The sequence below is a fragment of the Mirounga angustirostris genome, unplaced genomic scaffold (assembly GCF_029215605.1).
Source record: "Mirounga angustirostris isolate CCGP_5_RB_7025 unplaced genomic scaffold, mMirAng1.0.hap1 SCAF_9, whole genome shotgun sequence".
Lineage (NCBI taxonomy): Eukaryota > Metazoa > Chordata > Mammalia > Carnivora > Phocidae > Mirounga > Mirounga angustirostris.
The window spans coordinates 41,977,059-41,992,399 of NW_026991717.1; the positions used below are offsets into that span (position 1 = coordinate 41,977,059).

Below are 15,341 nucleotides of genomic sequence, written 5' to 3' on the forward strand. Positions count from 1 at the left end.
ATACTGTAAGAGATTGATAATTCATTTCCATTGAAATGAAAAGATAAAAAATGAGGATAGATGTAGTTAGAGCAACATACTTTTAGAAAACAATGAAATCTGACTGAGTCACAATAGGCTTGTGATTTACTATTGATCTTTACCTGGGACAAGACATTTAACTTTTCTGAGCCCTCGCTTCTTTATCTTTGAAATGAGGAATAAAACTACCTGTTATACTGACCTCAGCTGGGTTGCTGTGAAGCACAAATTTGGTAATACAATTTAAAACATTTTGAAAATTATGTTTTCAAAACAGAATAGAAAGATCAGTGGAGGTGGTTTGAACTTAAGATTTAATTGCTAAGATTGTTCATTTAGTTTTCGTACAATTTTTAAAAGATTAATAAACATGTTTTTGAAAAGGTTTGCTCTTGATCATCTTTCGTTATGGAATGTTTAGAATAACAGTGTTGTAAGAGGTAGGAAAGTCTAGAACCAGAGCAGATTCTTTTGCAGATGAAAGGAAACCTGGCTAAGGCTTCAGTTTTAGAGAGCCTGGTATAGATGAAGAGGAGCAAGCAGTGGGGGCAGTTTGGGTTTTTCCAGTTAAAATATATTATCCTTCTGTCTGAGGTTATTTAGGATTATCTTCATATCCTTGATATCTAGTAGTATTTCATTTATTCTGAATTGTGAATGAATGAAATGCTTTCTTAAAATAACTGAAGTTAACCAGCTTAATGCTAAGTCTTTATCCTTCTTTTATTTATTTTTTTAAAAGATTTATTTATTTTATTTTAGAAAGAGAGTGAGTGAGCATGAGTGGGTGGGGCAGAGGGAGAGGGAGAAAGAATCTCAAGCAGACTCTGCACTCAGTGTGGAAGCCGGTGCAGGGCTCAATCTCATGACCTGAGCGAAAACCAAGAGTCAGACTGGGCCACCCAGGCGCCCCATCTTTATCCTTCTTTTAGAAAAAGTGTTACATGATACATAAATCTTCTTCTCTGGCTTAGTAAACAGAAAAACCTCAGCAAACAGTTAATTAAACCTCAGTTTAACTGATTGACAGTTGTCATACTTACCAACATTTTGTACTACAGTCTCTTAATCTATTCCTTCTCCCCCTTATTTCACAGAGGATTTGTTTTAGTGTAGAAAAATAATTTATCAAGGTATAAATTAGATTAATGAATTAGGGCTGAAAGAAGCTGAGAGATAAAGCCCTGGGTAAGAATTGTATACCTCAGCATATATCTTGTGATGTCCTGCTGAAGGTGAGCCACCAAACAGGAAAAGCATGATTCACATGATTCAGTGTCTAAAAGATATATACAAACCAATTGTTCAAGGGAAACACAGATAATTCTGGTTCTGAGGCCTGAGATAAAACTCTTCCATGAGCCTTCATGACAGAGGTACTGTGTGATAAAAATGTTTATTGCATGATACAGTGATATCTTTAGGAAATATTGTGACATTTGGTGTTTTGTCCAGCGCCAAATGGCCTGACACTATACTTATTTTTGGTGTGTATGTGTGTGTAAGACAGAATGTGTTTATCCACAATGTAGGTACATGTGTCTGTGTGTAACCAGGTAACAATTTTCTACAATGGCATTTCCTAAATGAGTCTATTTTGTTATTTCTGCAACCTTTCTTCTTTGCCGCCAATTTTTTTTATTGTGTGATAGAGTATGAATGAAATTCCTAAGACTATAATGTCAAGTCTGTGTGAAAATAAGCCACCTATGGTTTGTGTTTGGTTGGCTGTATGAGCAGAGCAGATAGTTGTCTACACCACCTCCCCAGCAGAAACAGAAGGCTTCCTGAAAGCCTTCACTGTTTTTATTGAGCTGTCTGCAGTTTCACCAGTTTGAGATTTTTATATTTAACAGGCTTTTAAAAACATTTTAAAATCTTTTTAAAATACTGCTAGAAGGTTTAGGACTATGTTATTTTTCTGTTAGTGTGGATTCATCAGATTCTCTTCCTTTTAACACTTAGCCAAGACTAGTGGGGCTTTTGAAAAGAACGTAAAGTGAGAATAGAACAAGTAATAATTTTTGAAAATGGGACTTTACCGCAGGGAGCTTTAGACATCTAGAGGGTATTAATAAGGTCATAATGTGTTTGGAAAATAAAAGACTACGATTCCAAAGAAGAAAAGGTGACAACAAAGAAAAACTTATGCTACTTTGCAGTGTTAGTGTATACCTTGACTTTGTGTTTTAGTATCTCAGAGTTATGTACCTGGGCTTTCTTAGAGCTGTTTTCAGTGGGTTTTTAGAGACTTTGTATTGTTAGTCTGACTTGACTTGTGAATAAGTAGCACATTGCTATAATTATATTTTTATTCTAATATTGTATTAAATCTTAATCTTAAAGCACTTTTCACAACTAAATTTTATTATTTATTTTTAACTTAATAGAGTGGAAGACGAAATGTTGATTTGGATTTGGCATCATCTCATAGAAAGAGAGGTAAGTGTTAAGAAATTAAAATCTGGTTAAATGAAGTAGCTGTTTTCATTTCTGATGTATTTAGATATGATTGTCATTGAAGCATTATTGCAGAAGCAAATTTAGAAACATCTTATTGGAAGACTTAAAAGGAAGATCATTTTCTTTAAAATCTATACCCTTTTAAAATCTAGAAATGTCTAGGAGTTAATAATCTGTTTTGTTTCTCATTTGTCATGTGTTTTAACTTTGTACTAAGTCCTGTGGAACTCCAGAAGCAACGCTTTCTATTATGGGGGGTTATGTACATGATTTGCCATGTTTTAGTTCACTGGTATAGTTGCCATAGTTTAAAAGGTGTTTCAGGGAGAACTCTCCTCCATTCACTCTCCCACGTACCCATGCACACTTTCAGGAAGTTTCCACTTGTTTTTGCTCTCTTTGCCTCATAAGATAAAGCATGTAAGGCATGAACTTAGGATTTCTAGGGAGAAATTTTCCCTTGAGGAACAATTTTAGAGTGTCATCAAGAGTCAAGCTTGTTTGTTAGAAACTCTATCTCAGTGAATAATATAGTTAACTCGTGGTTATATATACAGATGTGTGGAAAGGACAGCAGTTTCAGAGAATCTGAATTCAAGGAAAACTAAAAACTCTCCAAGTATTGTTCTCTATTAACTGGCACTTTTATTGAACCCATCTATGCTGTGGTTGTGAAAATGTGAGATGTTCAGAGTTGGCACTAGTGGCAATTTTTTAGCCTGTGGGAACATTTTTTTCCTGTGATACTAAGTCTTCTGTACTTAAAAGGAAACCCTTCTCTTCATAGCTTCCTTGGCAGGATGTTAGGTTCCCCCCCACAGGAAAAAAACCAAGAAATGAGGGAAAACTGAGGAATGAGGAGAAGAAATGCACACACAGTTTTTTTCATTTTTGTGCTTATAACTTAGAAGAAGAAATGTTGGTACTTCTATAGAATAAAATATGACAATATTTTGTCCTTTAATTATAATTAGAATGCAGAGAATGATTTTTCTGAAATATTAGGAGTAATGACTAGAGCTGGTGCTTTCTTTATTGGAAAGTCTTCGGAGACTGTAACTTACCTGTTGGGTTATAACATAGCTGCTGGGTTTCTAAAAAAATTACAAGGTATTTGTATATGAAAAAAATTAAGTGATGTTTAGTATAACGTGCAGCATGTACTTTATTATTTTCTAATTCTTTGAAAATTGGCAGTTCACGTGCCATAATTAGCCAGAGAGTTATTTTCCTTAACCACTTGACTTAGGAATTAAATTTTCGGTTAGCTCAGGTGAGCCCTGTTGCTAAAATTTCTGTTATGTTAATGAATGCGTATCATTTGGTGTTAGAGAGAAGATGGTTCCAAACTTACTGAGTAGCATAAGGGTTCCAGTCTATAGTGTAAGAGCCTCCTACTATACTAATTATATTTATATGTGATAGTCCATTGGCTAAAATTATTCTTTTCTCTCAAATCCTTATCTTGTTTATGGAAATATAAATGTGAGATTTAGTCTGGATTAGCCATGACAGCATGTGGCAAACTAATGTTTGGAATAAAACAGAAAGTGGTATCTTTATCTTTGAATTAAGCATAACCTAGAATTTGAGTGTAAATTACTTAGGAGGAATTACTCTAATACTTTAGAATTACTGCCCTAGAGTAACTACCTGTTCAGTTTTTTAAACTATTATCCTATAAGTAGATGTGGAATTTCTGTAGTTTTAGATCTAAGTAGATACAAATGAATTAAGCCATTAATCCAAATTTTATTTGTGGATAAACCACCTTCTCCAAAAAGCTCAAGGTAGTACCAAAAATCTAGTAACCTGTTGGAATTTAACTTATTTTGTGGAAAACAGAAAAGCAAATATAGAACCTCATGGGAAGAATTTTTTTTTAATTACCCACTTAGGAAATTATAATAGGGAGGCAAACTAGTTATATAAGTTTTCATGATATCACTTAATATGGTACCACTTTATCTTAGTAATCATTACATTTTAATGTTCCCAGAGAAAAAAATCTGCTGATGGCTTTGTTCCTAGGAATAGGTGACTAGAAAGTAGAAGTACTGTTTTAGGAAGGGCAGCAAAAATGAGTAGTTTTCAATCTCATGAATCCTAGCGCTCGTGGATTAAACAATGAAAATGTACACTTAATAGTTTTATTATGGATTTCCTTTTTTAAAAGAAACAAACATTGAAATACATTTAGGACAATATATTTTGAAAGGAATTTTTAAAGATCATGTATATTTAGTGACTACCTTCTGACCATGGTGGGTTTTTTGTTTTGTTTTGCTCTTAAATAATGGTAAAATAAGCTACCCTATTTTTTCCTTATTTATTGCCAATATGGACCAGATGCCATAAGCCTCAGTATGCTTATCTTCAATTGGGCAAATGAACCTACCAAGTCTGAGAACTGTTTGGGGCCATTTAGGTGCTCTGATTCTAACTTGAGCTATGAAGGACATGCAGATGTCCAGCTAAGTGAGAATTCTTCTACATACTTGTTTACCCCTTTCCAATATTTTGAAGGGGAAATGTAAACTTTTTCCCTCACATAGCTTTTGTAATTATTAGTCTCAGTGGTCCTGAGTTATTAAAAACCTAATAAGAAAAATTAGAGAGAGATAAGTGTCTAATTTTGTCCCATTTACTGAAATTAAATGGCTGTATCAATTAACAATTAATGGTTGTCTACACATTTCAGCTGCCCTTATTGTGCTTCCAAAGACTTACTCCTCCTTGGGAGTGCCAAGTGCCTATAATTTCAGTATGTGGCATTGGAGATACTAGGATTCATGCTTTCATAGTTGGGCCAAGTAGGTGCATATAGGAAGGAGTAGAGCAAAGTGAGCAAATAAATTTAGCTCTGTCAACTTGCTCAGCTCTTTAGAGGCATGGAAGCTAAATTCTAAAACCAAAAAAGTCATAAATTACTTTAAAAAGAGATAGGTGAAACATATTTCTGCTTAGCACTTCAGAGATAATAGGACATTTGCATTCTTTAAACACCTTTAAACTGCTTATATATGCCAGTCATTGTTCTGATCATGTAAAACATAGTAACACATTTAATTCTTATAGCAGCTTGTCAAAATTTTTGACAAACCCTGTTAAATGTGTTGGTATTTTGGTACTTTGATAAATACTTAGAAGACTTGCTATAGTTGTGTAGAACTGAGGTCATCCTTCACTGAAAGATACCTTTTTGCAGATACTTAACTTTAGTTTTCATAGTTAAGCTGAAGCTGATGCAGTGAAAAATGGTGGGGATACCAAAGCAACAATTTAAGAAGCAATATCAGGAATCTTCTTAGTTAAAATATTATATGGTTTGGTTTTTTATTCCCTAAGTCTTTAAATAAAGTGTTCGGGTTTTACAGCCATAATAATACTGGAAACATTTATCAGCATGTGTGTTTCGTGGTATGACATGTATGGGTGAAATGCTGTTGTAACTATGCATTTCAAATTACATTATATAAAGAAGAGCAAATGTAAATGTTGTCTCCTGTATCAAATTTCTCCTTTTGTCTTCTGATTCTTGTGTGGTAGTGTATTTACTCCTTTTTGGCCAGTTGAGCCCCAGAAAAAAGAAGAGCTTCAAGCAAGTACATGATGGCATGTTTAATTTTTTTCCCCTTTTAGCTTGCCTACATATTTTATGATTTATAAAGTATGTATTGCAGCTCTGCCATGTTCATTTTGAAAATTCCATTTAAGAACCAAAGTTGTAAGGACAAGTAAACAATCTCAAAATTTTCCTGGACTTTATATTTTCTTTTTATAGTAGATGACTCTGAATTAATACTGAGAACTGGACTTAGTCACAATTACTCTATAGAAGCTTTTGTTGTACTTTTCAGACACAGTATTTCCTATATTCAGATTAAACAAAGTCGAACAAACCAAAGTTATCAGGTTGTTACAAGTTTTTTATTTTTTTATTTTTATTTATTTTTTAAAAGGTTTTATTTATTTATTATGTCAGAGAGAGAGAGAAAGAGCACAAGCAGGGGGAGCAGCAGGCAGAGGGAGAAGCAGGCTCCCCGCTGAGCAAGGAGCCCGATGTGGGACTCAATCCCAGGACCCTGGGATCATGACCTGAGCCGAAGGCAGACGCTTAACTGACTGAGCCACCCAGGCGTCCCTGTTACAAGTTTTTTAAAGACTAAGAGTTCTTTCATCTCTCATTTCCATAATGTTTTTGTTTTAAAGTATTTTTTATGTCAGCCTAAATATTTGGGTTACAGTTATTTTATTTATTTATCCTAATGCTTTCATATCGTGTTTTTCTTGTTCTTTCTTTTAGTCATACAAAGTTTTGTTTGGGTCTTATCCCTTATAAATTGCATCTTCTACATTGGGGTCAGCAAACTATGCCTAGTGAGCCAAGTTTGGTCTGCTACCTTTTTTTGTAAATAAGGTTTTCTTGGAACACAGCCACACACTCATTTGTTTATATATTGTCTATGGCCGCTTTCCTGCTACAACAGCAAAGTTGAGTGGCTGTAGCACAGACCTTTATGACCCAGAAAAACCTAAAATATTTACTGTCTGACTCTATACAAAAACTTTAGCCCCTGCTTTAATTTACAGAGAGGATTTGAATGGGTTACCTACCCAATCCTAGAACATTTTGGGATATATTAAAGCAATTCACTCTTTGTATATTCTTCACAGTTGGACCTTTGTGTAGGCAGGCAATTGACATTTCCATGGACTAGTGACTCGTGATGTTGACTAGTAACAGGAATATGTAAGATCACATCCCTCCCATAAAATTAAGGAATTAGTGTTATTAATTTAACAGATCAATTTTTTGAGTCTCTGTTTCCTCAATTGGAAATTGAGGACTACATAATCTTCAAGGTCCCTTTTACTTCTGTGGTTCTAACACTAGCTCATTGCACAGTAATTTGTAAGTATTGGAAAACAGAAGAACTTTTTATTATGAAATTTTATTATTGAACAAAGAAGTTCAATGCAAGAGGCAGAAACTATCATTTGTAAGTTAAGGCTATATCCAGATTCTGAATTTAGGGTGCTTAAGGAAATGGAAAATGATTATTTCTTTTTTTAAAAAATTAGCTTCTGCTTTATTCTTCAAATATCATTTTTAATTTAACACATTATCCATCCTTGACATTATTCTTTGGATTTTTTTACTCTTTTCTATTTTATGTGAAAAAATACTCAGCTATACAATTTGGGGAATTTTTCAGATTGATTATTTTTTATGCTCAGTAAAACTGAAAATTCAGCATTTTTTAATCTTAAGAATTCTTGCTGAAACATGGAAGGCAGATAAACCATATATTCGTTGCCATTTTAAATTATTCTGGTAGAATGCTTATAAATTATTTCAGTTGCTTTATAATATTAGCTGAATTTCTACATCTAATTTTGAAGTCCTAGGGTTTTACTGACACCAGTGTAGTAATTCAGAAATAAGTTAAGCAGTAAATATTGTATTAATTTGTTTTCTCTGTGGGCATTAGTGTTTAAGTAGTTCTCTTCCAAATCTTTTTCATCTTGTTATGCAACAAATATAATTTTTGGAATGCATATTTTATTGGGTACCTTAAGATGCATTCCTAATAGAGAACTTTGGTATATTCACGTGATAGGACATTATATAGCATTCATACAAATGAACTATGGCAACATGCAATAATGTGAGTGAAAATTGGCAGTATTATATTGATGGAAGAGAGTATGCCCAAAAAATTTACATAAAATGATATTTTTTTATAAAGTCAAAACCTCCTAAAACTAAACATTCTTTGTCTTGGGAATGAATACATATAAGATAAAACAATATTTAGCATTAATAAAAGCAAAGGAGTGATAAACCCAGGTTAGGGATAATGACAACCGTAGCTAGGAGGAGATAGGGAGAGATGGCTTGGAGGAGGAACAGATAGGTAGATATAAGTTACTATCAATTTTCTAGTTCTTGTGTTCACATTTTTTATAAATAAATACAGAAGCAGGCCATGCGTGGACCAATGATGAGAGTATATCATGAGCCAAGGATTATGATTAATCTAATTCATGTACCTGAGATCAATTAAATTAAAAAAGACAAGGCTTATAAGAACTGGACATTTACATATTTATTTAAAGTTAATATTGGCATGTGACTTGGACAGCTGTTGAGTTCAAACATATTAACATACTTGTTGTCTAATGTTTTTGTCTATTTAGTCGAGAAAATGCCCACTGGCAAAAACTAATGGTATTATATCTAGCAACTATTGTGACATCACTTGGTAATTTTAAATAGATATCATTTACAGTAAATCTCATATATTCTTGTCTGTGAAACTTTGCTTCCTCTATATAGGAGTTTCACAACCTGTAATAAATATGCGTATGACACAGTGAAAGTGTTCCTTATATTAATGAAACCCAAAGGGTGATGTTTATGTCTCCTTTTTGTGTAAGTTTACTTGCCCTTCTATATTCATTTTTTTTGGTAATGTTTCATTGTAAATATGTAGACTCTTTGCTCAGTCTTAACTTACTCTTTGCAAAAATAACGTTAAATCAAATGAAGTCCTATTACTATTAGGTCTTACCAGCAGTGTCCCAAATGTCAAGTTCTTTTTTGTTCATAAATGGTGGTCTGGTTTAATACTGCAGAGCATTTTAAGCTAAGCATTTTGAGAGCAGCTTCTGCCTTTCTTTTTCTTGTGGCAGCGTGTTGCTAAAGCGCTTACAGAGACTCTGATACATCAAACAGGGCTTTCCCTTTATTTTCTTACATTGCTCTACTTTTTGTTTGTTTGTTGTTTTTTACCAAAGCATTTTGCTCAGATTCACTTAATGCATGCATGTATTCAAACATGAGTGTCCATTTCTCACCAGTTGGTATGGTAGCAGCACCCAGCCCTCGTCTAGTTTCAGAATGTATGCTCTACTTGGTTGTCATTGATACCTGTTTGTTCTGTTTGTGTGTAGGTCCTTTGCACAGTCAGTTGGAATCCCTGAGTGACTCTTGGGCTCGCCTGAAACATAGCAGAGACTGGTTATGCAACTCCTCTTACTCCTTCGAGTCTGATTTTGATCTGACCAAGTCTTTGGGAGTTCACACTTTGATTGAAAATGTTGTGAGCTTTGTGAGTGGAGACGTGGGGAATGCCCCAGGTTTTAAGGAACCGGAGGAAAGTATGTCTACAAGTCCCCAGGCCTCCATCATCGCGATGGAGCAGCAGCAGTTAAGGGCAGAAGTAAGTCTTTGATATTTACTCCTCGTGAGGCACTATGGAAACCCAAATCACCGAATGCACAGTATAGGAGAAACTTGTCCTTTTCTTCTACTCCTTCCCTCTCTCTTTCTTCCACCTCCACTTTTTGATGTCACTCTTCTAACTAAAACAGCATAATATTTTGGTTGAAGTGGACAAAAGTACATTTTTAATTGCCATCTCTTAGAACAAGATACTTTAATCATAAGTCTTTCCTTGTCTCTTAGAAACCAGAGTGAGACTGGCTGGTGAGCATACAGATCGGCTTCCTGGAGCCTCCAGTTTTGACCCATTTGTCTCCATTTAAAAGGGGCTAGATTGCAGAAACCTTCATAGAGACATGCTGAAATCCTTACTTTAAAATGATGTTTCAGATAATGTCATTAACAAAATTATGTGAAAAAAAGATCAAATAGTCGTATTCAGAGTTACCTCTTGGGTTATTAAAATAGTGTATGAACATAGCTAATCACTGCTTGCTGCTTTTCTACTTGATATTAATGTTTGGGAGACATAAAGTTACTTTTGTAGTTTGTTAGAGCTTTTCTCTATTTTAGCAGTGTTTGATAAATAATCTAAATGTGTACTAGGAAATGATAAATATCTCCAATATATTAATATAAAGTTAAGCATCTTTTATTATTATACAGAAATATTTGTCATTAAATTATTTTGAAAAACATAAAAAAATTAAAAGGGCTAGATTAGAACACCACAGTAATAATGATAAATGCTAAAATTAGCAAAACTTCAAGGAGACATAAGATGTCTTCATAGCCTCAAAGTATCTCCCTCAAAATATTTATAATTATTCTGGTTTTAACATATACACTGCTTTTTTTTTAAAGATTTTATTTATTTATTTGAGAGAGAGCGCACTCACACAAGCATGGGGGAGGGGCAGAGGGAAAGGGAAAAACAGACTCCCCGGAGCAGGGAGCCGGATGTGGGGCTCTGTCCCAGGGCCGAGCTGAAGGCAGACGTTAACCAGACTGAGCCACCCAGGCGCCCCTGTACACAAATCCTTTAATACTCTTCCTTCCAGGAGGTAGAGCTTAATTCCCCTTTTTTTCCAAGTAAGCTGGACTTAGTGGCTTGGGGCTTACAGAGTATAAAAAGGGGGGAAAAATGAGTAATTTTACATTGCAGAAACCTGGTGGACATTACCTTAGCCAAGTGATCAAGATTAACATCATCAATAATAAGTTATGGTGTTGTTATACATCTCTGAAAATAATGTGATGAGAAGAGGACTTTATGGTATTTTCCCCCAAATCCATAACTCTAGTCCAATTATGAGAAAACATCAGGCAAACCAAACTGAGGGACATTCTATAAAATACATGAACTGCTCTTCCAAAAGAAAAATGGAAGCTGTCACAGACTTAAAAAGGAGACTAAGGAAACATGACTTAAAAAGGAGACTAAGGAATCCCTATCTGGGACTGGATCTTGGAATGGAAAAGGGACATTATGGGAAAACTGGTGAAATCCAAATAAAATCTATGGCTTAGTTATAGTGTTGTACCAGTGTTCATTTCGTAGTTTTGATAAATGTACCATAGTTACCTAAGATGATAACATTAGCAAAAGGTAGGGGGAAGATATACAGGAACCATCTGTACCATCTTTCAGCTGTTCTGTACAAGTATTAGATGTATAATTATTTCAAAATAAAAAGTTTATTAAAAAAAAGGATAGGCTGATTGGCCACAGTGGTGGGTATTGTCTTCCTAGGGAAGATAGAGCCCGATGTTCAGGAGAATCACAGAGAAACCTTTCAGAAATACTTTTTCTAGTTCTTGAATTAAACAGTATTCATTCTATATAACTTCATTATATCATAGTACCTTACGGTTTTGAAACCTTCACATATTTATTCTCATGAGCATCACAATAGCTATGTAAGTTAAAGTACTACAGTATTGGCCTCTTTTGACACATGAAGAAACTGAGATTCAGGAAGTTAAATGAGTTTCCCAAGGCCACACAGTAGGTGGAAGAGTCTGGCCTTGAAATTAGGTCTCTTTTACTTAAATCTATTTTCCCCGTTGTCCTGTGTAGCCTCTTTTTTTTTTTTTTTTAAAGATTTTTTATTTATTTATTTGAGAGAGATAATGAGACAGAGAGAGAGAGCATGAGAGGGGGGAGGGTCAGAGGGAGAAGCAGACTCCACGCTGAGCAGGGAGCCCGATGCGGGACTCGATCCCGGGACTCCAGGATCATGACCTGAGCCGAAGGCAGTCGCTTAACCAACTGAGCCACCCAGGCGCCCCCCTGTGTAGCCTCTTTTATACTGAAGTATGCTTATAGAGTTTTTAGAAATATTTTGATTTTTAAAAAGTCATAATAATAAAATAAATGTTTAATAGAATAGATGTCTAAGAAATGTCAGAGCTTTCTCTGTGCTAAGTGATATATTATCTGTGTTGGAATTCCGTTGTATCTCAGTTCAGTGAAAGAGTCCAGACTCTAAAATATATTTATTTTACTTTTCTCAAGCTTCGTTTAGAAGCACTTCACCAGATCCTCGTTCTCTTGTCTGGGATGGAGGAAAAAGGTAGCATCTCTGTGGCAGGAAGCAGGTCAAGCTCAGGCTTCCAGTCATCGACACTGCTCACATCTGTGAGGCTGCAGTTTCTAGCAGGGTGTTTTGGTTTAGGCACTGTGGGACATGTAGGAGCCAAAGGAGAGAGTGGCCGATTGCATCACTATCAGGTGGGTGATGGATCTGTTGTGTGAGGATGACACCTTGCAGTACATTTAGATTATAAATAAATAAGCATATTTATACATGTGTGTATGTGTGTGAGTGTGTGTGTGTATGTATATATTTTACAAAATCAGTTTAATAATGCTAAATGTTCTGGTGTTTAAGATTGAGGTTTAAAAGTATAAAGACTTTTAAATGACTCTTAAAGATATCTCATTGGTTTAGTTTCCTGAGTAATAGTAGTATAGTTGGGATCAGGTGAGCCATTTTTACTGTTATTCTTTTAGATTCTTTGCTGGCTCAGTTTTCTTAATCCTTAGCCAAATTGGATAGAGATAGATCTAATTTGGGATAGGGATTGGTGTTTGTGAGGATGGATTTCAAGAATTTACATTTGCACTTGATCACTTTACCTAGTTTCTCTGATGGCTTGAAAAAAATTTTTTTAGGTGTTGTCTTTATGTCTTCCATATTTAGAGAAGAAAAATTGCTTTGTGGGAAAGGAGAAAGATTATATAGAATCAAGAATTGTCAAGCATTTAAGTATAAACTTATAAAACTTTTATATACTGAAATATACTGAATAATTAAAAATCACCATAAGGCTTTATCATAGAGTGGGATAAAATGTTATTACTTTTATTTGGGTAGGAGGTGTTATTGTTACTAATAGAAAAAATAAATCTTTATATATAATTCAGGATGGGATCAGAGCGGCTAAAAGAAATATTCAGATTGAAATCCAGGTGGCCGTGCATAAGATTTATCAACAATTGTCTGCTACCCTAGAGAGAGCTCTGCAAGCAAACAAGCATCACATTGGTGAGTAACTGCCCCTGCAAATACAAGATGCAAGTTACATTTTATGCTAGATACTTTAGGTGTTCTATATCTTGTTTTAACATTAGTAGGTCAATTTACAGGTGGAGAATAAATATTTGAAAATGTAATAGTGTTCCACATTACTATTTATATTTTGAAATATGATTTATTTTAGGAAATGCTTTGTTGACTTCAAAGAAAATTCTCCGTTGTCTCTCTTTTTTCTTTCTTTTCTAGAAGCCCAGCAACGTCTCCTCTTGGTTACAGTTTTTGCCCTGAGTGTTCACTATCAACCAGTGGATGTTTCTTTGGCAATTTCCACTGGTCTGCTAAACGTATTGTCGCAGTTATGTGGCACAGACACCATGCTGGGACAGCCTCTGCAGTTGTTGCCAAAGACAGGGGTTTCCCAGCTTAGCACAGCTTTAAAAGTGGCTAGTACAAGATTGCTGCAGATTCTAGCCATCACTACAGGGTGAGCATTATAGATGTCTTGGTGGAACTATATGGGACCTAGGCTTTTCACATTTTAGTAATTTCCATTTCCCTCTAATCTCCTTTATGTGTTTGAGCACAAACAGTTGCCCAGCTGTGTTATTACCATTGTTCTTTTCCTGTTACTTCATATAGGACTTATGCTGATAAACTGAGCCCCAAAGTAGTTCAGTCCTTGTTGGACCTACTCTGTAGTCAGTTGAAGAATTTGTTATCCCAAGCTGGTGTCCTACTTATGGCCTCTTTTGGAGAAGGGGAAAGAGAAGAGGGTGAAGAAGAAGAAAAAAAAGTTGACTCCAGTGGAGAAACTGAGAAGAAAGACTTCAGAGGTAGCATAAACCCTTTTCTTTGTCATTATTCACAAGCATTTATTGAGTCCTCATTGTGTAAATATCATTAGAATCTAGACTTCTTTCTGTTGTGAGGAGTGAAGGAATTTTTTGAAAGAATTTTTATTCATTTATAAACCCCTTTTCTCTCCAAATATGTATGATTTAGATGAGCTTCTGACCGAACCTCCTCTCCTTAGAGTCAGTTAACCTTGATGCAGTGACCATACTGCTTCCTCTCTAGATTCAGCTTCTCATTGGCTGTCCCGGGTCTAGAATCTAGAGGTTCTAGGTGACTGATTCTCCCAGGTTATGTCTTAGCATTTGAGCATTTGATCTTGACAGCCCATCTTTAATCATAGTCTTGGCTTAAGTGTTCCTCCAGGACCAAGGGTTTTCATATTTGGGAACTAGGTTAGAATTAGAATAGCTGAACTTCTTGCTAGGCTGTTATGTTTCCTGGTCACTAAAAAACTTACTGTATCTGTCATATATTTCATTGCTATATAATATGAGCATCTGATCATAGCTTTAAAAAACTATAGTGAACATTGTATTTTGGTAGAATTTAAACCCTGAACAGCAGAAGTGCTACCTTTGTCTGCTACATAATTGAGGAATAAAAGTTTAAAATTGGTCATTTATTTAAAAAGTTTTTGCAGAACTACCATGCCTTATTACCATAATAAACTCTGGGAGCCCTTAAAATCCTCTCTGTTAAAATCCTTTAATAATGTTAAAATTAGATAAAGTAATATTTAAATAATATTGTGTAGATAGGTGAGTGGATAGAGGAAATACCCTGTGGATACAAAAATGATAAAACATTGTCTCTGTCCTCAGGAATCTTCAGGGTAATGAGAAAGGCAGACATGCCAACAAATAATTACAGTGTAATACAAGAAGCTCAGAAGAAAGAGCTAAATTTCTTAAGTCAGAATCTAGAGGATGGATGAGTCTGATTAAGAACCAGTTTTTGATTTCAGAGGCTGAACCTGTGGCAAATTCCTTCTCCCTGTTCATATGGAGAGTATGGTACTTAGACAAAGAGCATGGGTAGACTCAGAGGGGGTAAAATAAACACAAGCTTTTAATGCCACCTCCTGTTTTCCTGAGATCCAGTGAGGAATACAAGGTGGTTAAGGTAATAGTTTCTCACCATTCTGTGCTGAATAATGCACATATGGACAGCAAGGAAGACGTAATAGAGTTACTTCTCAACCTGTAGGTTCCCAGGAAAACTGGGCCCTT

General features: G+C 35.0%; 1 protein-coding gene across 12 annotated transcripts in view; it reads left to right on the forward strand.

The window, feature by feature from the left end:
- Positions 1-15,341, forward strand: part of HERC1 (HECT and RLD domain containing E3 ubiquitin protein ligase family member 1) — a 190,223-nt gene that overhangs the window by 95,672 nt on the left and 79,210 nt on the right. For all 12 annotated transcript variants that reach the window (XM_064570326.1, XM_064570331.1, XM_045899900.3 and 9 more), the window contains exons 25-30: positions 2,412-2,463; positions 9,445-9,713; positions 12,234-12,449; positions 13,146-13,266; positions 13,504-13,741; positions 13,897-14,090. In XM_064570326.1, the coding sequence (XP_064426396.1) occupies positions 2,412-2,463; positions 9,445-9,713; positions 12,234-12,449; positions 13,146-13,266; positions 13,504-13,741; positions 13,897-14,090 (1,090 nt within the window). The remainder of the gene's footprint in view (positions 1-2,411; positions 2,464-9,444; positions 9,714-12,233; positions 12,450-13,145; positions 13,267-13,503; positions 13,742-13,896; positions 14,091-15,341) is intronic.